Raw genomic sequence first — 20,995 nt, forward strand, 5'->3', positions numbered from 1 at the left:
GCTATTGAATAAAGGTCTTAACTTTATCCCTGGATTTTTGTCTCTGAAAATACTTTTGTTGATGATTTAATGTCTTTTTGTAGACTGCTTAACCTTAAATTATTTTTCAGCAACATGGAAAATAGAGTCACGGATGACTTCACTGAATGTGGATTCAAATTTCATCCTTCAACTTTTATCTCACCCATGAATAAACACGTCGACATCTTCCAAAAATGCATTCTTAAAGAATTACATTTTGGTTTTAACAAGCAAGGTTTTTCCCATCCAAATAATCTTACTGTGGCAGAGATGCAGGTATTAGGCAAATTACATATGGATAAGAATCTAGTCATTATTCAAGCTGATAAAGGTGGGTGTACAGTAGTGATGGATTGGTCCATGTATGTTGCTGAAGCAAATAAGCAATTACGGGATGGTAGAGTTTATGTGACAATGTCTATTGATCCCACATCTCGATTCAAGGTTGAAACTGATGAGTTCTTGGATACTGCTGTGAGTGAGGGAATTATTTGTGATAAAACTTGTTTCCATCTTAAAGTTAAAGATCCATTGCCACAATATCTGTATCTGTATCTCCTTCATAAAATACATAAAAACATCAGCAGTTCACTGGGCTGACCAATAGTTTCAGGAAAGGGCTCATTAACAGAGCCACTTTCTGTTTATTTTAAAAAATAGTTGAAACCTTTATTAAAGGCAGTTAGGGCTAGAATACAGGACACAATAGAATTTCTTAACATCATATCGGACACTTAATTGGAACCTGGGTGGCTGATTTGTACCCTTGATGTTACATCATTGTACATCAGTATTCCCCATTGGGCCAGCCTTATGGCTTTGGAATTTTGGTTGACAGAATTATAATTGTACAGTCCAGGCTTTAATACTTTTCTTTTATGTTTGACAGTTCATGCCCTTATGAGGAATGTTTTCTATTTCAATGGAAACTGTTATTTACAGCTTAAGGGCACAGTCATGGGTGCTTCATTTTCACCCATTTACGCCAATTTATTTATGGGATATTTTGAGAATATTATGATCTATGAAAACAGTCACAATATATTTATTGAAGGAATTGATATTTGGAGGCGGTTTTTGGATGACTGCTAGATGATCTGGAAATCAGACACCATATTCTTACAGGAGTTTGTTCAATATCTGAATGAGAATAAATAGGGTATCCAATTTACAGTACATTTTGATATACAATCCATTTTTTTTCTGGATGTGATGTTGAACAGACAGCCAAACGGTACTCTGGCAAGTTCAGTATTCCAGAAACTGTATCACACTAACACTTTGTTGCATGCATCCAGCTGTCATCCAAAACATATTATTCAAAATATTCCCAAATCTCAATATATGAGAATTCAGCATATGTGTTCCACTAACCACGATCTTTCTTACTTCAATACTGAATTGACATCTCGTTTTTCTGAATGTGGTTATTCATCAATACATTTACTGAGAACTAGTAATGAAGTTAGCAAAATACCTAGGAAGGAATTACTTCCATGCCATCGTCATAGGTGTAATTCAGATTCTAAAATTAGATTTGTAACTACATTTGGTAGGAATACATATCGATTTATGAACTTGGTACAACAATACTGGGATATTCTTCTATCAGATGACCAGTTATGTCAACTGTTGGACAACAGATGTTCTTTTTCATTTCGTAGAGGGGTTACTTTGGGTGGATGTTTTAATTTTTATAAACGTCACCCCCAATCAACCAATATGATTCAAAAAACAATAGATGGTACTAAATTGGTGGGGTGTTTCCCTTGTAGTCATTGTACGTTTTGTAAATATATTGTTAAAACTAAAGAATTTACCAGCAAAAACACGCCCCGGATTTTCCAGATAAATACACTTTTTAACTGTAGTAGTGACTAGGTTGTTTACCTTGTTGTATGTACCTGTTCAGCATTTTATATAGGCCAGACCTCAAGACCCATGAAGCTACGCATTTCTGAACATCTTAGTAATGTTAGGAACAAGGTTCTCACTAATGCATTATGTAAACATACCATCAGTCATGTTACTGCTAAGTTTCAATTCATTATTATTATTGATAAAGTGTGTGGTCCCAAATTTTCTAAGGCTGGCTGGCATAATATACTTAATAAGAAAGAGAAGGCTTGGATAGTTAGACTAGGGGGATTATTCCCACCTGGTTTTAATGATCATTTATAATGTAATATTATTATGTAAAATATATATTTACTGTTATTTTTTATACATTTTTTGTGAATTTTATTTTTTATGCTTCAGTTTACGTTTTAGGTGCAATTTGATTGGTGGTGGCAGGTTTGTTATTGTCTATAAATAGACTCATGATCACAGTTGCATTTGACATTGATAAAGGCCTTTGGCAGAAACTGGCCTGTAACTGTTAAGACTTATTAAAAGTCCTTTTTTCCCCATTCTGTGTGCTGGCTTATGTTTTGTTTAGTTGACTGATTTGATAAGGGATCTCAACTTTTTGTTGAGGCAGATAAGAGAGTTTTTCCAGTCTTGGGACTTCACCTTATTGCTCATCAGTTTCCTCCTTCTATTGTAGAGTTTGTTTATGGCAGGGGACCACCAGATTGGCTTCCTTTTTTTGGAGGAGAGTGCCTTGGTTCTATTGAGTATGGCGAGATCCATGCATTTGTGTACGTGTTCGTACTGTACATTGGTGTATGATTCTGCAGTCACGCAACTATTCTCCATTTGCATGGGTGCCATGAAGTTAGCCACCTCTGTTTTTAGGATCCCAAAGTTAGCTTTGGAAAAGTTTTTCATGGCGGTTACCTTTGCTGGGGGGTGGGAGGGATGTGGATTTCCAAGGTGATTAGTTTGTGGTCGGATCTAAACAGGGAGGAGCTGACTATTGGTGTAGAGCAATGGTCGCCCATGTTAGTAATGACCAGGTTAAGGATGTTGCTAACTCTAGTGGGGGTAAAAATGAGCTGGTTCAGGGCATTGGAATTAATGAACTCCACGAAACGTTGGGCAAGTGTATTGGTACATGAGTAGTTTACCCAGTTAATGGAGGGGGTAGTTGAAGTTGCCTAGTAAGAGAGTGTTAGGTTGGACCCTAATATTCTCCAGAGTGCTTAGTATTCAGTTTCCAAACTTTATCTTACTCTGTGATTCTATAGGCAGTTCAACTGAGTTATATGAACTTCAGTACATAGATGTGAAGACCTGCCTATTAAATTCTTCCATCTACTTGCTCAAACAACATCTAAACCAAGCACAAGGATCATGAATGACAATCTCAATGAAAAGACAGTCCTTGAAATCTGGAAATCATATATATATATATATATATATATATATATATATATATATATATATATATATATGTAGAGATATATATATATTACTTTTAGACAAAGCATGTTTTGTCAGTTGGTCTAGTACCTTGGTAAATCTGCATACTAGATTTGCGCAAGGAGAAGTGTGCTGACAATGTCACATATTCATCACAGTTTCATTATATCAGATACCCTTCAGTACAGGACTTCTCATAAGAGCATTGTTTGTGGACCTATCAGAAGCTTTTGACACTGGGAATTCCACCATCACTGTAATACAGGAGTAGCAGATTATCATTAGACTTTCCCAGGTCACTCACAAGACATGAAATGCTGACATTGTAAAGTTTCCTCTAAACCCATCAATAAGGCAACTCCTTCAGAGATCAGTGTAGTATGGCTCTCTGCTATTTAATTTGTTTACAAATAAGTATCAAAGTGTAAATTGCTTCACTATACTGGCAGAAACAATTAAGAAATGTCATGCCAGTCCACTAAGAAACACACACTCTGAAACATCTTAAAATATAACCGTGTCAAAAGTCAGACAAGAAAAACCAGAGGATATGATTGATGTTAACTCTGCTAAATGGACATGTGAAGAATATTACACTGATATGGAAACATGTCACTGATACAGTAATATACAACATGTATTAGTAAAGCAGTACAGTTGCGGTGGTGATGCTGTGGTAGCGTTGTCGCCTCACAGTAAGACGTTGTCCTGTTCGATTCTCAGCTAGAGCCTCTTTTGTGTGGAGACATGCGTGAATGGGCGTACCTTCATTGAAGGTTGTGCGTCAGGGCCGGCAACTCGGCATGTAAAAATCTACTGCCAATCATTAGCGGACTGGAGTTCCGCTGTGGTGACCCCTAACCGGGAAAAGCTGAAAGACACAACAACAACAACATTAGTAAAGCAGTACAGTTATCCCAAGAGTAGAGACGCATATACACACACACACACACACACACACACACACACACACACACACACACACACACACACACACACACACACACACACACACACACACACACACACACACACACACACACACACACACACACACACACACACACACAGTCTTTCAATCTTCCTTCACTTTCCATTTTATATATTTGCAAAACATATGGCAAGAAAATGAACATATAGGAGAGGAAATTGCACAATTCATTTTCATCATGTAAACTGTAGTGGTTCAACGCATGGTATAAATATTTGAATAGTAGCTGTGCAACGAACCTCCAAACTTCAAGCAATTGCTTGTGCTGAGGTTCTGTTTAACGGTATGAAAAACAGAAGTTATACAGCTTTCACATGCCGAATATGAATATATCTTCTTAAAAAGATGAATGAGTTGTCCCGTTCTTAACTATTACATGACTAATTGGTAGATATAAAACAGTCACTCATGTACATGAAATGCACTTGGTCAAACTGTTAAGTTTCACTCCTCTACTTTGTAACCTTGGTAGAGCAAGCACCAAAACAAAGCAATATACACCTTACCTCTGCAGCTTATCTTCTAACATCTCCACGTATTTTGTAGCACTTTCTTTTAAATTCCATTCTGTAAAACAAAATACATGATGGTAAATCTATAATCCAGACTATAACTATATATCTTGTGTAACATAACTGAGAAGAGTTTTTTATACATAACAGTTGCAGGTAATTTTCATCCGCAGATTTGTAGTTTTGGAAACATAAAATTGTAAACAATGTGAAACTGCTGATTGCTTACATAAAATGTCTGCATCCTAAATAATCACTATGAGTTTAACAATACACATCTTACATTGTGGAATGCGTCAATGAAACTAATAAGATCTCTAGCTACTGGAATGAGTTATGGATTTGTTATATTTTTCACAAAAGCAATGGCTTCCACACTCAGCAAAGTCCACTGCAGAGAAATTCCTGCATCCTAAATAATCATTATGAGTTTAACAATGCAATAATCCTCTCTGAAAATAAACTAATTTGATGTATTCATAGACTGCATTTCTCATTGCAATAAATTATTTAGAACATAAACTCTTGCACATTAATGCTTCATTCCAATAAAATGTTAAAACTTAAGACACCACTTCCTAGATGTCAATTTTTTTCATCCCAAAGTGCTTATCCTCCCCTTTAATTCAAGGCACAGAATACTGCATATAAAAGAAACAGTTTAAGTATTGTTTCTTCTGTTTCCTGGCTAAAAGCCTTTTTGCACTTTTGACAGCATTTTGGATTCTTGTGAGATTCCACATTATTTGTCACATCTGCTACCCCACATTTTAGAAACTTAACAGCCTTAAGAAACAAAGGAATTAGACAGTCTAAAATAAACTAGGTAGATGTCTATCAAAACATCTTAAAACTAGGTATAGACTGCCAACTCAGTCATCAGTCCCAGATAACCATCTTTGCACCTCGCCTAAATATTGTGGCCTGGTTGTACAATTCTGAACCAAATGGAAATACATTAGCAACTGTCTCAAGAATAACATTCAAATATATCTGAAAAGTCTTTTAAAGAGAGTCACAAAAAATCAAAGTGATTTACTACAACTGGACAAGAAAGTCTCTTGCCAGATGCTGCAAAGCAAAGAGTAAGCTGCAGTTCTCTTACTGTTAGTGAATGAATCACCAATGTATTTGTATTTATTTACTTACTTAAAATGTGCTGAAAAGATCTTTTCCAAGTCTGCCCAGGTTTACACTAAAAGGTATCCAAATACAGTTAACTGAAGTAGTGAAGTAACAACAATTAATATAAACAGATCATTGCAGAAAATAATACTACAAGTTAGAAATATAAACTAAGTTCATATCAAATAGCTCCAAAGCATTAATCAACACAATGGCATAAAGCCCCACCTACTTAACAAGAGGCCTGAGTTTGATTAGCAGCTCAGGTGTCTGAAGTGCTGCTACGGAAAGTTGGGCATTTCTATCCCAGGGAGGAGACCACTTTTCTAGGCACTCCTTGTTGGGGAGACATGGTCCACTGGGGAGCTAGACCTCTGATGTAAAACAGGTGAATGCAAAGGAAGGTGGGACCAATCATTAGGTAATAAATGAAGAAAAATCTCCCAGTGGAAGCAATGAATGTCAGGACCCCAGGATGCCCTACGGTGCAGTGTCGACCCCAGCCTTAGAAGGGAGATGGTTTAGGGGTAGCAGGAGAGGCTGGTAGACCCACAACAGATGAGGAAACTGCAGTAAGCCAAGCAGAATGAAGAAAAAGGGGAACCAACTAAAATATCTCAAATCTCAAAGCATGTAAAATTCATGGCAGCAAATGAAAATGTAAAGTAATACAATATAATGTTAACTAATTATTTACAAGGTGTTACAATATTTATATTGAAGTAAGCAGAGGCATAGGAAAGGTAAAGAGTAGAAGTGGAACAGGAACAGAATGAAGACAGTAGTTAGTGATCTGCAAGAGACAAGAGATGAGCAGACAAAGGATTATTATCATAGGGGAAGCTCGGTAGTGGAAAAGGAGGAGATTAAAGAAGGCGGTAACAGAAAATGGGAGAAAGTGAGAGGACAAAGTAGCACTCTAGAGCAAACTGGTGTAACACAGGGAAAGAGAAGTGAGGGATATGATAGGAAGCATCAGGTTCAGAAACAAAATGCAGAACACTACTCTATAAAATCTGAATCTGTGAGATAAGAATAAGACAGGAAGTGTTAAGCAACATTTACTTATCTGATGTCAACTGTGGAACAAGTAGAACATTTTGCCTCTTTCATACTGATTTTTTTTTTTGAGATGAGAAATTACTTTATGGTAATTAATGTATTTTCAGCAAGATCAGGAAGGATTCCTTTTGTTATGGAACAAAATGTAGAAAGCTACTTTTTTGGCATTGATGATTGGGGTTTACAGAGCAGTTTGGTCTAAGCAGTCTCAGTAGCTCAACAGGCAGTACAGTCACCATTTTGCAGAAGTCTGTGGGTTCTAGTCCCACACCAGCTAATTGGATTATTTTTCAATAATAACACTGCAGTGCAGCATAAGGGAGGGTGCTGCACTCCTGAGTATGCTGTCTATCAGATAAGATATTAAACCAAGATCCAATCCGCCTGAGTTGGTGGTAGCTTAAATGGATGTAAAAGATCCTACACACCAATCAAAAAGACTAAGGGAATTTCTCTATCCCTTGACCAAATCTCCCCTAACATTTATACCACCTTGGCTGTCCCCTGAAAAAGGCCATTGGCTTAGTGGGATTAACCTGGTAAAATAAATAAATAAAACAGACTGCAAGATGGGATGCTGAGGTTTAAATGGTTAGGCAGTAGGCGAAGAAGAAAATGGAGTTTTGATTTAGAAGTTTGAAAATAAGTAATCCAGGTAAGAGTATTGCATTGGCAGTGGGTTTTGCTTTCCTTAAGTGTGAGACAGCGACATTTTGTCTTAGGGAATATGGTTATAAATATGCAACTGTGACTGCATATGGTTTCTAGGGAATAGAGGTTCTTATTGGAGATGGCAGCTGTTGTTGGCAGGCCATACTCTAATCAGGAAAGAAATACATCCTTTGCAATACTATTTCTCCCTTAGAGACAGAGACAGAGAAAGTGAGAAATTCTCCATGCTTAAAGCAGGAGTTTGTTAATGTTATCTCTAGATGAGTTAAGGTGGAATTGAAACTGCAGGTACTGGTCAAACCAAAGACCAAGATACCAAAACTGGCTTGATTGTTGCCAAGGGTGGTAAATGGCTATGGAACATCTGCCAGCGAAGGAGGACAGTTGGAAGTTTTTGATGTGCCTCAAAAAGAATACCTTTACTTTGTGTGTGTGTGTGTGTGTGTGTGTGTGTGTGTGTGTTTTCAGGATAAGATGCATTACTTGAAAGCAGTTGGAGAGAAGTATGAGGACTGATTCTAACTGATGCTTGAGGACCACAAGAGAAGGGTTTGTTCTATAAACTACCATGTCATTTTCGTACAGTATCATAGGAACCATGAGAAGGTCAGTATGGAACCTTTAATAAACAAAGAGTAAAGAATAGGAAATAGCATGGCGTCCTGAGGGACTCTTACTGATAGGTGAGACCATATGAAAGAATGGATATTAAATGTGATAGAAAAAGATGCCTGAACTGAACCACTGAAGGGCACTGGAGCTAATAGCTGCAGCTGTGAGTATAAAACTAACATGTGATTTAGCAAATGGAAAGTTTTGGTAAGAACTAAAAAAATGTCAGTGGTCATGTTACCTTTATCCATATTGCTTTTACCAGTCCAAAATCCATGTTGATGTAAGGAGAGAAAGGAGAATTGTTGAATATATGAGACAAGTTATTCATAAACTAAATTTCCATTATTTTATCAAGAACTGGTAGTATAAAGATGAATATGAAGTCAGTCTTAGTGGCTGGCTTTCGACTGAGGTAGAAGATTAATTATATATTACTTCCATGTCAGTGTGTTGTTACTCAGCCTGACATTGTTGCCATCTCTGAGACCTGGCTCAAACCCTATATCACCGACTCTGAAATCGTACCTTCAGGATTTCAAGGCCTCAGATGTGATCACACAAATAAAAAGGGTGATGGCGTCACTATTATCTACTCTAACTTACTCACCATAATCCCATATCCAAACCCTATTCCTCAATTCGCTAATGCTGAACTAGTAGTAATAACCACAAGAAGCTCTGTATCATTGCCCTATAGATCCCACCTGGAAATATTATTTATTCATTTATTTATTTTATTTAAGTTTGATGACCGGGGAAGTCCACTGGGCCAAGAAGAGCCCATTTTCAGTGAAGGCCCGGGGAGAAAAGCTCCACAATTATTGCAAGTTACATTTCACATGTTACAAAAGGACGTGGTTCATACAGCTAATTAAACATTTACAGATAAGCTCCATGATATTTGCAATTGGCTTGTCACAATGTTACAAAAAATGAAAAGACATAATTCAATACAGAAATTTCAACATTAACATAAAGTGAATATTTTTGTTATAAACTCAATTGTAGGTTTAACATTTCAAAATATATAGCTAATAGCCATTAGTAGGTTAGGAAAATATTATGCATGGAGAGGGTATATTTGAGATTGGACAGCACAGTATAATAGATATTAGACAGAAAATTAGTTTTTGGTAGGGGAGGGATTGTTTTGGGTGGGATGAAGTAATAGTAGAGGTAATTGGATGAGTCAGTGCAAGGTGGAATGGGCGAGAGGGGTTTAAGTTGGAACGAGGCAAGGGCATTCCCATTTGGAAGAAAGATGAGAAAGTAGCTGAGATTTGAAATTTGTATGGTTAGGTAGGTTGCGTAGGTGTGTGGGGAGAGAGTTCCACTGTTTAGCTAAGGAGTGGGACAACAGTAGATGGCCAGGAGGTCGCACAAGTTTGTGGACCTGAAGGAGATTTTGTTTTTTGAATCTGAGTGAGCGGTTGGGAATGTAAGGTTTTAAGGAAGTAGGGAGAGCTGGGCAGTTGGCAGGTTTAAAGATGAGCTTGTGGGCAATGGTGAGTTGTAGGTAACTGAGGTAATTGGGTAGTTCAAGACAGTTGAGGGTGAGGAGGGAGTGGCAGTGGTGGGATGAGTTTTTTGAATTGGTTGCAAATTTAGAGATCTTGTAGTAGCAGGGTTCAGGTTTGGATCAAAGGCCAAGATGGAGATTGGTGAAAAGAGGGGCACCATACATAAAAGAGGGGAGTAGGAAGGGTCTATATCAGAACATCAAAGTATTAAAACTTCGAATTTTCTGATACTGAACACTATTCAGCGAACACTAAGAAGAGAGAAGCTGCAGAACAGCAAATTCTTTCCTCGGGAAAGAATTCGGTTGGCCGTTTCTGTGGCTTCGCTATTCTTAGCGCTGTGGTCGAAAGTTATGGATTGGGATGAGGTAAGTGTGTGATTGTTTGTACGTTAAGGTTAGGGGTGGATAAGTGAGTTAGGGTTATGGCACGGGTTAGGCGTGTGTGCGATAGTGACAGACTTTAGGGTTAGGGGCAGTTTAAGTGAGTTAGGGTTAGGGCACGGGTTAGGTGAGTGTGCGATAGTGATGGACCTTAGGGTTAGGGTTTGGGTTAAGGTAAGTGGGTAGATAGTAGTGTATGTTTAGTTTAGTGTAGCGTTAGATGTAGGAATTTAAGTGTATGTGTGTGGTTGCTGTTTGTTTGATGTGCTTGTGTTGTGTGTATGTTTTTCGGAGCAGCAAATTTTTTCCATGGGAAAAAATTTGCTGTTCTGAATGTTTAATATTTTCACTTTAGATGTTTTAGGGCCAATGAAATAGTGTTTGCTATTTTCATCTTTCGATAACATGATATAAATGCAGTAGGAAGTTAGATGCAAGAGTTTGATGGGTAGAGGGGCTTAGGAAGTGGTTGTGCTTGTAGAGGAGACCTAACTTTTGGTGGGGTTTCTTGATTGCGGAGTGGATGTGGGTGTCAAATTTTAGTTCTTCATCAATAATGATGCCAAGAAGCTTGGTGTTGGGAACGATTTCAAGGAGGGTGTTGTTTTGGCTCTGTATGGTGAATGTGGATTTGTCGATGGAGTTTTTGGTAGGGGAAAAAACATTAGTTTGGTTTTATTTGTATTTAGTGCCAGATGGTTAGACTGCATCCAGGTTTCTGTTTTGGAGAAGGCTAGTTGACTTTTTGCTAGGAGCTTGGAGGGGAGAAGGCTGAACGAATGATTGCTGAGTTATCTGCATATTGGATGATATATGACTCTGGGATGGATTGGTGAAAGTTGTAAATGAATAGGTTGAAGAGAAGAGGGCCAAGAACAGAACCTTGTGGGACACCTGCGGGTGTGGGAAGGAAGGGGGAGGTTGACGTTTTCTGGCTGGATAAATAGCTGGAAAACCAGGCGATGGTGGTGGGAGAGAGGTGTAGGGTAGAGAGTTGGGATATAAGTAGGGTGTGTGAGATGGTGTCAAAGGCCTTTGACAGATCTAGGAATAGTGTGGATATGAATTTGCCTGAGTCATGTTCGAGGTTTATGGTTTCAAGAAAGGAAAGAAGGGCAGTCATGGTGCTGTGGCCAGGGCAGAAGCTGTGTTGGGTAGGGGAGAGGAGATTGTTTAGTGTTGGGTGTGCCATGAGTTGTGCTTGTATTGTTTTCTCTAGTATTGTAGAAAGAGGGGAAAGGATGGCAATAGGCCTGAAGTTGGTGGTATCATTATTTTTGCCACCTTTGTGGAGGGGGATGATGTAAGCATGGCACCAGATAGAAGGGACGTATGATTCTTGTATGGAGCTATTTATAAGAATAGAGATGGGATAGGCAATGCTGTGTGCAGATTGTTTGAGGAAGGTGGGTAGAAGGTTGTCGGGTGCATTGCGACAGGGTTTGAGTTTGAGGAGAAGTTTTTTAATAGTGTTTGTGGGGATGGGCTTTAGGCAGAAGGCTGTGGAGGAAGGCTGATGATTGGGGAGGTGGTTGGGGCAGGAGGGGGTGGTGGAGGAGGGGGGGTGGGAAGGAGGCTGATAATTTAGCTATGCAATCTATGAAGAATGAGTTGAACTGGCCGACTGTTTCAAGGTTGGAGGGGTTGGAGAGGAATAATATCCCAACCCTTGAAGAAATCCTCTCATGGGCCTCAACCAACATAAACAATGGAACCTACATTCTAGGCAATGTAAACTGCAATTGGCAAAACATTAAGAGCTCCACACCCACTCAATCTATCAACCTCTTCAACTTCACCCAAATAATCCACTCTGTAACCAGACCCAGTAAAACTAAATCATCTGGTTCTACCCTCGAATGGATCTTAGTCTCCCACCCCAATAAAATTATGGACTCTGGTACCATTCCTGACTCTATGAGCAACCACCTCCCCACCTTTGCCTGATGTTCAACCTCCTCCCCCCTCATCAACACCATGACATACACACATGAAATCTCAGTAACTTCAGCCCCACTGTATTCTCTAATTCCCTTAAACAAACAAACTGGAACATTCTAAATACCCTTCCTCTGGACAATGCTGTTGACTACTTCAATTCCACCTTTCTAAATACTCTTAATAGTCTAGCTCCAATAAGAACTAAAAGAATAAAAATCAATACTGCACCACGGTTAGTCAAAGAAACCAAACAACTTATGCACCAAAGGGACAAATCCTGGATACTATACCAAAAGAACAGACTCCCTGAAACACATCTACAATACACACAACTCTGTAACCTTGCAAAAAAAACAAATCATTAGAGATAAAAAATCTTACTACATCAGACTCCAGTCCAATCACATGACCAATCCAAAGAAATTCTGGAACTCCATATCTGCTCTTCTCAACCCAGTCACCAAGAACAACCCATGCCCAGACCCCAGCAAATCTGATCAAGAATTAGCATAATTATTTAACTCTTTTTTATTAACTCCATATCTGAACTGACTCAAACATTTCCTAGCAATAATCACCCGTCTCAAGCTACTTCTCCCTCTACATCCCCTTCCACCCCATACTGTCCCTGATTCCCCTCCCATCTTCAACCTTAAACCCATCTCGACCAATTACATAAAAAGACTACTCTTCAAAATAAAACCATGCTCTAACGTCTCTGACAGCATACCCTCTCATTTTATTAAGCTTGCTGCTGATGGGATTGCCTATCCCATTAGCATCCTAATCAACAGATCCATTCAGAATCCTACATCCCTAAACTTTGACAAAAGGCCTACATCCTTCCTCTCCACAAAGGTGGTAAAAGCACCAACATTCCTAACTTCTGTCCTATAGCTATCCTCTCCCCAATCTCAAAAATCATGGAAAAATGCATTCACCTCCAACTTATGCCCTTCTTAGCCCAATACCATCTCCTTACCCCAACCCAACCCAACATGGTTTCTGACCAAGACATAGTACTACAACAGCCCTCCTCTCTTTCCTTGACACTGTCAATCGTGCACAAGACACTGGGAAAGTAGTATCCACAGTGTTTTTGGGCCTTTCCAAAGCATTTGACACTGTTTCCCATACCCACCTTCTGAGCCATCTTTCAAATCTCAGTCTTTCCCAAAACACCCTATCCTGGTTCTCTAGCTACTTGTCCAAAAGATCACAGGTTGTGAAATGGAATAAAGGCATCTCTTCTTTTCTCCATACCCCTACAGGTGTGCCCCAGGGATCCATACTGGGTCCTATGCTGTTTAACATCTTTATCAACACCTTTTACTCTGCCATTCCCAATGTTACAGTAATTCAGTATGCAGATGACTCTACTTTAGTCTGCTCTGCTACTAATCTCTCTGAACTTCTAACAAAAACTCAGGCTGCCTTCTCAACCACCGAACCCTGGATGCTCCAAAACCATCTTTCTCTAAATGCCAACAAATTCAAGTTATTAATATTTTCACCGTCAAAATCCTTCCCTTTAGACAAAACCTCTTCTCAAGTACTAAACCAATACAATACCCCTATTGAAATAGTTCCCCATGCTAAATTACTAGGAGTTATAATAGATGTGCAACTAAAATTCAACCATGTCCTTCAAAACATAAAGAAAACCCATCAAAAGCTTGGTATGCACTACAGGAACAATCGTTTCCTTTCATCCCATTCTAGACGCACTCTTGCCTCAAATTACCTCTTCCCTCCCTTATGTATGCTGCTCCCCTGCTAACAAACCTGTCATCCTCTCTCACTTCCAGGTTAGAAACCTGCTATAACAAAATATACAAATTTGCTACTAACTCTAAGTACTCCTCCCATCATTTTGAAGCCCTCCACTGGCTACACTGGCTAGAATTACCAAACTACCTAGACTACCTTCAACTGATCACAGCCCACAGACTTCTCTTCATCCCTACTAAATTCCCCGCTCTTTCTGACATACTTCCCCCTTACATACCTAACAGAACTCTCACATCTGAAAATCAAAACCTAATTAGTGTTCACAAACCTAATGGTGCACCTGGACAACTACTCCTCTCTTTTTCCTTATGGAACTCACTTACCCATACCCTAAGGACTATGCAGAATCTGGAAAACTTTAAAAGACTACTCCACTCCTACCTTGCCTCTAAATGGAAAACTACCTGCATCCTTCCAACCTAATCCACTTCCCTTACTCTCCTGTTTCCTGACTGCTATCTCATTAATACTTTCTACTACCAAGCCACCTTTATATCTACACCATTATGGCTTACTCACCTAGGAATTCTGTCTGTTTACTAACACTGTTCTATACGCAATAGTATGTATGACTTGCAATGTGATTGTGTGTTTTTTATGTTACTGGTATGTTACTGTGATATCACTGGGCATTTCACTATGTTATTTTGATAAATTCTGCTCTTGTCACTATTATGTATAAAGTCTTTATTGTATTTGTATTCTGGAGCTTTTCTCCCCAGGCGTCCACTGAAAATGGGCTATCTTGGCCCAGTGGACTTCCCCTGTCATTAAACTGGAAATAAATAAATAAATAAATATATAATACTCAGAAAAAAGCAAACATGGATTGGTCACAGTTAGAGAAAATTTTATTACTGGTCATTTTAACAAACCATGATATTTAATAGTACTAATGGAGAACATCGACATCTGTGCAGTGACAGAGACCTGGTTCAAGGCACCAGAGAGCAACCCTGCATTACCAGGCTATAATTCATGCCACACCTTTCAGCCACCTAACTTGGACCAAAGCACTAAAGGCAGAGGGGTGTCCATATTCATTATGGATACCCACACCTCCAGACTAGTTGCTCAGCATAATGCATCTGAGATTATCCAAGTGCAACTAACTCTGGGCAAGACCGCAATGCAAATTGTAGCTTGCTTCAGATCCCCCACCATGCCCCAGGATTCCCACTCCGCATTTCTTGATACACTGGAAAATATTAGGGCACAACCTAACACCCTAATAATGGGTGATTTCAACTACCCCACCATTAACTGGGAAAACTACTCAAGTACCAACTCTTGTGCTCAACGTTTTCTGGAATTCATAAATTTCAGTGCCTTGGATCAACTTATCCACACCCCCACCAGGGGCAGCAATATCCTAAACCTGGTCATTACCAACATGGGCAACTGGTGTTCCACAACAGAGATCAATTCGTCGTTGGTCAGTTCCAACCACAAGCAAATCACCCTAGACATCCACATCCCAGCCCCCACCCCCCACCCCAATTAGGGAAACTACCATAAAAAATTTCTCCAAAGCCAACTTCACACTTCTTAAGACAGAAGTGGCAAACTTCACGACACCCATGCTGACGGACAATAGAGATATGATTGCTGAATCCTATACAATTGCACTTTATAAGCACTTACATGAGTGCATGGATCGTGCAATCCCTAACAGAACCAAAATGCTATCCTCCAAAAAAGGAAGCCAATCTGGTGGTCCCCTACTATAAACAAACCCTACAACAGAAGAAGGAAACTGTTGCAAAAAAGAGTAAAATCCCATGATTGGAGGAACTCCGTGGTCAGCCTCAGTAAGAAGCTGAGATCCCTCATAAAATCCTCCAAAGCTAGTTACGAAAACAAAATCACCACTGATTCTAAAGACAACCACAAAGCATTCTATAGTTATGTCAAGAATTTCAATGGCAACACTCAGATCTGCTCTGAGTTACAGCACAATGGCCCTAAATATACAGAACCAACTGATATTGCCAACATCCTGGCAGATAGGTTCAGAGCTAACTTTACCCTCTCTCATCCCCTAAAGGGCCCATCTCTATACTGGAAGAATGCAAAGTACCTGTAATCATGGCTGCACAGGTAAAAAACACACTCTCCAAAGCCAAGAACACAGCATCCATGGGACCTGACAACATCCCAGGCTGCGTTCTACATGAACTACAGAACGAACTGGCACCCAACCTGAGTACCATGTTCAATCATAGCCTCACCTCAGGCTTTGTGCCCACTGAATGGTGCACAGCAACAGTTATCCCACTCCACAAAGGGGGAGCCACCACGGACCCCGGGAACTACCGCCCCATTAGCCTGACAAGCCTGGTCTGCAAGGCTATGGAGCGTATCATCATGGAACATATAAACAATGACATTGGTAATCTCCAAACTCTGGACCCTACCCAGTTCAGGTTTGTACAAGGCAGATCATGTCTCCTAAACCTGATAAGACTTCTTTGAAGCGGTCACCAAAGCTGTAGATGAGGGTAAGGTGGTTCACACAGCCTATCTAGATCTCACCAAGGCTTTCAACACCATCCCCCACTCTGGAATTATAGACAAACTCACTAAACTAGGTATAAATCCCTATGTCACAAGATGGGTTGCCAACTGGCTCACTGACCGAACACACACTGTGAAAGTAGCAGACACTGAATCCAACTTCAGACCAGTGACAAGTGGAGTACCACAGGGTTCAGTCCTAGGTCCTCTCCTCTTTGGTATCTACATCTCTGAAGTACAGGCTAACACAGAAGGTCTTTGGCTAACAAAGTTCAGAGATGACTGCAAACTAGGAGTCATAATCAAATCTCCTAACGATGTGGACATCCTACAAAAGGGCCTTACTGAGACAGATGCCTGGTGTCAAAGCCATGGCCTCAAGCTCAATGCCAAAAAGTGCATTGTCATCCCTTTTGGTAAAAACTCTGTACCCATGAACTACCACATAGGTGGTAGTCTACTTAACACCGAAAGTGTGATAAGAGACCTTGGGACACAGGTGGACAGTAGTCTCTCCTTTGATAATCACATCGCCACAGTAGTCAGGAAATCCTTCTACATGGCACACCTCATCACAAAAGGTTTCTCATCCAGGAAAAAAGAGGTCATTGTTCCCCTCTACTCATTAGACCCATTATAGAGTACAATGCCCCTTTTGGCATGTACCTCACAAGACATCTACAACAACTGGAAAGGCCACAGAAATACCTCACAAAGAGGATTACTGGCCTCAAACAGATGCCCTACGTAGATCGTCTCAAAAAACTCCAGCTTTACTCTGTCGCATACTACTCAGAGGCGATCTCTGCCTAATATACAAAGCTATGTCAAACCCAGAGCTGTTGGAAATGCTCCACGTAAAGAAATACCAATCCCTCCAAGCTACACGCTCTAGGGAACTAAACCTTGTCACCGCAATAAACAGAACATGCTGTCTCAGAGACTTCCCATACTCTGGAACAAACTACCTATCTATATCACACAAAGTTCCTCATTAGCACTCTTCAAGAAAAATCTTGATGACTGGATGGGAGATAGGAAATTCACCCCGGGGATCACTTCTGTGGCTCTGCTTGAAAGGGGCACACGAAAATAATTTTCTTAGGTGGCAAAAGCCAGGGTACTGTTTGACTAGGCTTATATAGGCCCTAGGGCCAATAGCCTAGTACCTACCTATGAACTAAGACAGACCTGGTAGATGAGATCAGAAGGTTTTTAAAGATTGTTGGGATGGATTGTGGAGGGATCAGTATATTTGAGAAAGATGAATGAATTCTTATGCAGACAAACAGAACACAAAGAAAGCCATTTGATCTTCTAGAAATATCAATCTATGGTACAAAATTGTTCAGTTTTCAGGTATGGATAGTTATGGCTGATATGAAAGCCATGTCAAACCTCTTATAACTACTGAATGTAACAGAGACATTTGCCTTACAAATGCTAATTTGAAATGTTTTGAAAAAATATAGTATGAGCCATATGAGAATATTTGAAACTGCTACTTGTATTACACATTAAATAAGACACAAAACAGTTAATAAGCCTGTAGTAACTCTGAAGACAGTGACTTGTGGCTAGCCCTAGTTGGCACATGTATTCTATATTTTCATCACAATGTTATTTTCATGCAAACTGTGACTTTGGAAAGTCATATTATAGCTAAGTTAAGGATACACACCTGCTCTTTGCAAATTAGCAGATCCTGCCAAAGTGCTCTCCTATGGACTACTACCAGTCCGTCCTTTGCTGCAGCAACCCATTCACAGAATTATGTTACATTTTGAAAACATTTTCACATATTACTTTGTTTATGCAGTTTCAAAAGCGAAAGGAAGGTATAAAATAAAGTTGGTATTACTTCACAATGGTGAAAATATATTGTCTTCTGAGCTTTTTGGATATTATAGAAAATACACATAATTGCCTTTAAAACACATTTTACATTTTAAAACAGAATAGAGTTTTGACAGCTACTACTTGGTTATAGTAGTTAGTCTAATACTCCCTTTAATGCCCAGTCAGTGTCAAAACATTACAGAAGGTACACAAACTCTTAAAACATTTTATATAAAGAACAGTCAGTAAACAGCTACTAATGCAAGCAGTTACTGATTGGTGTATTTACATGTCTAAAGAGGGGTTACTGCCTCCCCATCCGACCACTAGTTTTATGTATAAAACCATTGACAGATACTTCACCAAAAGCTATGATGCACTTTAAATTTAGGAAGTATAAAGGTTGCATCTAACCCTTGACCTTTGCTGTTTAACAATGCATGCATTGTTGTACAGCTAGTGCTATATGCAGAGCTACATTTTTAACTACCATCATCTGAACTTTAGCCAAGAAAAGTGAAATGATTAAATCAAAATGATAACTGTGATGTCTAGCATTATCTATGTGGTGCAATTCTAGGCTGGGATTCACAGATAAGCATGCTTCATTAAATGGGGTGGAGCAAGCAGCACAAGGGGCCCAAAGGAATGTATTAGGGCCAGAATAGGGCAAAGACTGCACAGTACATGGCAAATATCATGTTTGGGGAAAAGCTGCAGTAAGGTGTCACTGTGAACGGGTAGGGAAATAGATGGGTATATGGCCAATGTCACGGCCAATGCAGGATAGAGTGGCACAGTTCATGCATGCCCATGTCAGCAATAAAGCAACACAAAGACAGCTCATAAAAGATCAGCATAGCAAAGTGCCAAACCGGTGCTTCAGTGAAATAGGGTGGAACTGGGGAGATATGAAACTAAGAAAGGGGAATACTGCAAGCAGACAAAAACAAACGAGTAACCATAAGCCATGAGAAGCAGGTGAAGATGGGCAATTTTTTGTGGGGTAGATAGCTTCATTTTCAACACATGAAAAAGAAAGGTCGGTAAAGTAGGCAGGGATGAATTACTAGAGAATGGACAGAGGGATAAGGGAAAGTAGTAGCAGAAGTCAAAAGCATACAATCCTAGCAAACACAGACAATGTCTGCATTAAAGACAAAAGGTGGGAACAACAGGGGATTGCTGCAGACTGACAAAGGGTGGACAACCGGTGATGGGGTGGATAAGACAAAGAACCAAGTACAGGGAATGACACAAGAGAGTGGCAACTGGGATAGGAAAGTGGCAACTGACAGATGTCAGGCTGGCCCAGGGAGCAGAACTCAACTATCAGTCACCTTCATGACTGATGTCTTAAACAATCTGCACCTCCAGTTACCTGATGGCTGAGGCCACAATTTGACCATTCATGGCAGGAGTTGTTCCATTTTTCAGAAGTGGGCATGCAGCCATCAGCAATCCTCATATGGCAACAGTCTCTGCAACTGATGCCAGAAGATAATAGGAGATCCTTTTGGGCCACTGTCAGAAGAGAAGCTTCTGTCCCTCTCTTGAGAAGCAGTCATGGAGACCGTCAGCAATTCTTTCCAGGTCATAATCATCAAGGTGGACTCTGTCCTCTTGCTGAGAATCAGAATGTGTACAGAATATAAAGATGTCCTACACTAATTACTGTGAAGAGCAGCATATACTTTTGCACATATACAATGGCAGTAACACACTGAGATGCTGCACATAGCAACTGCATCCTGCTGCTAGGAGAGTCATTCCCACATCCTATGGTATCATATCATGTTCAACTCACACTTCATAGCTGACATGCAAGAAAGTACACATACCTCAGTATACAGACAATAAACAAATAAGAGGTAAAATGGTGACAATGCACATTAGGTGTCTCTCCCAAACCTCTGATTCCCACTGTTGAAGCAGGTGTGGGTGACTCCACCACAGGTCACTGTACCAAAGCCACCTACTCACCATCCTGGCAGGCTCATGACAGGCACCAACCTTACATAAGGGAACATCATTATTCCCCAGTAGCAGGTCATCAGAAAGATATGTAAAAGAAGAAAATGATAACCTTTCTCTGCCTCTAGCACACCATGCAGGAGCTCTGTAGTTCAAAGGGCCTGAGGAAGCCATGTCCCTTTACTATCCACTCGAGGAGCAAAATGGTAGCACCGAGTTACTAGATTTCAAAATCGTGTACTATAGCAACAGGGCTCTACCAAAATTTTGTAGTTCACAGCTACAGGCTGTGTTCATGACCACATATGCATCAGAAATTTGCACTGAACAGGGATAGTGCTGGCTAGGCTTGATGGTGCATTGCATTGTGGATACAGTTCAGAGACAGGAGCATTAAACTGATTTATTAGCACAGCTGCCAAGCTTTAAGGCTTTTATTAGTGCAATACGAAGTATGAGTAAGCCATTTTGCATGAGACACTTACAGATGAAAATCAGTAGAATATAGAAATAGATACTTTCTGAAAGTTGATATATAAATGCTGAAGGTAGAAAACCCACCTGGTATATACTCCAGAGGTGCACAAGATATCTGTGTAATGTGCAAGGGAGAACACAGCACAGTGGAATGGCACTGTCATGTCCAGCTGTGGCCATGACTTTGGGCACCAGACACAAGGGAAATACAGGACACAAGGGACCTGAAAGCTCTTGTAAATAGGCTTA

The 20,995-nt window shown here is 39.9% G+C and overlaps 1 protein-coding gene across 1 annotated transcript in view; it reads right to left on the bottom strand.

Moving 5' to 3' along the window:
- The window catches only part of DISC1 (DISC1 scaffold protein), a 2,387,713-nt gene that overhangs the window by 533,902 nt on the left and 1,832,816 nt on the right, over positions 1 to 20,995 (bottom strand). Inside the window, exon 10 of the mRNA XM_044077020.1 lies at positions 4,825 to 4,885. Within this exon, the coding sequence (XP_043932955.1) occupies positions 4,825 to 4,885 (61 nt within the window). The remainder of the gene's footprint in view (positions 1 to 4,824; positions 4,886 to 20,995) is intronic.

Source organism: Protopterus annectens, chromosome 1.part1 (assembly GCF_019279795.1).
Source record: "Protopterus annectens isolate FY-2018-M chromosome 1.part1, PAN1.0, whole genome shotgun sequence".
Lineage (NCBI taxonomy): Eukaryota > Metazoa > Chordata > Ceratodontiformes > Protopteridae > Protopterus > Protopterus annectens.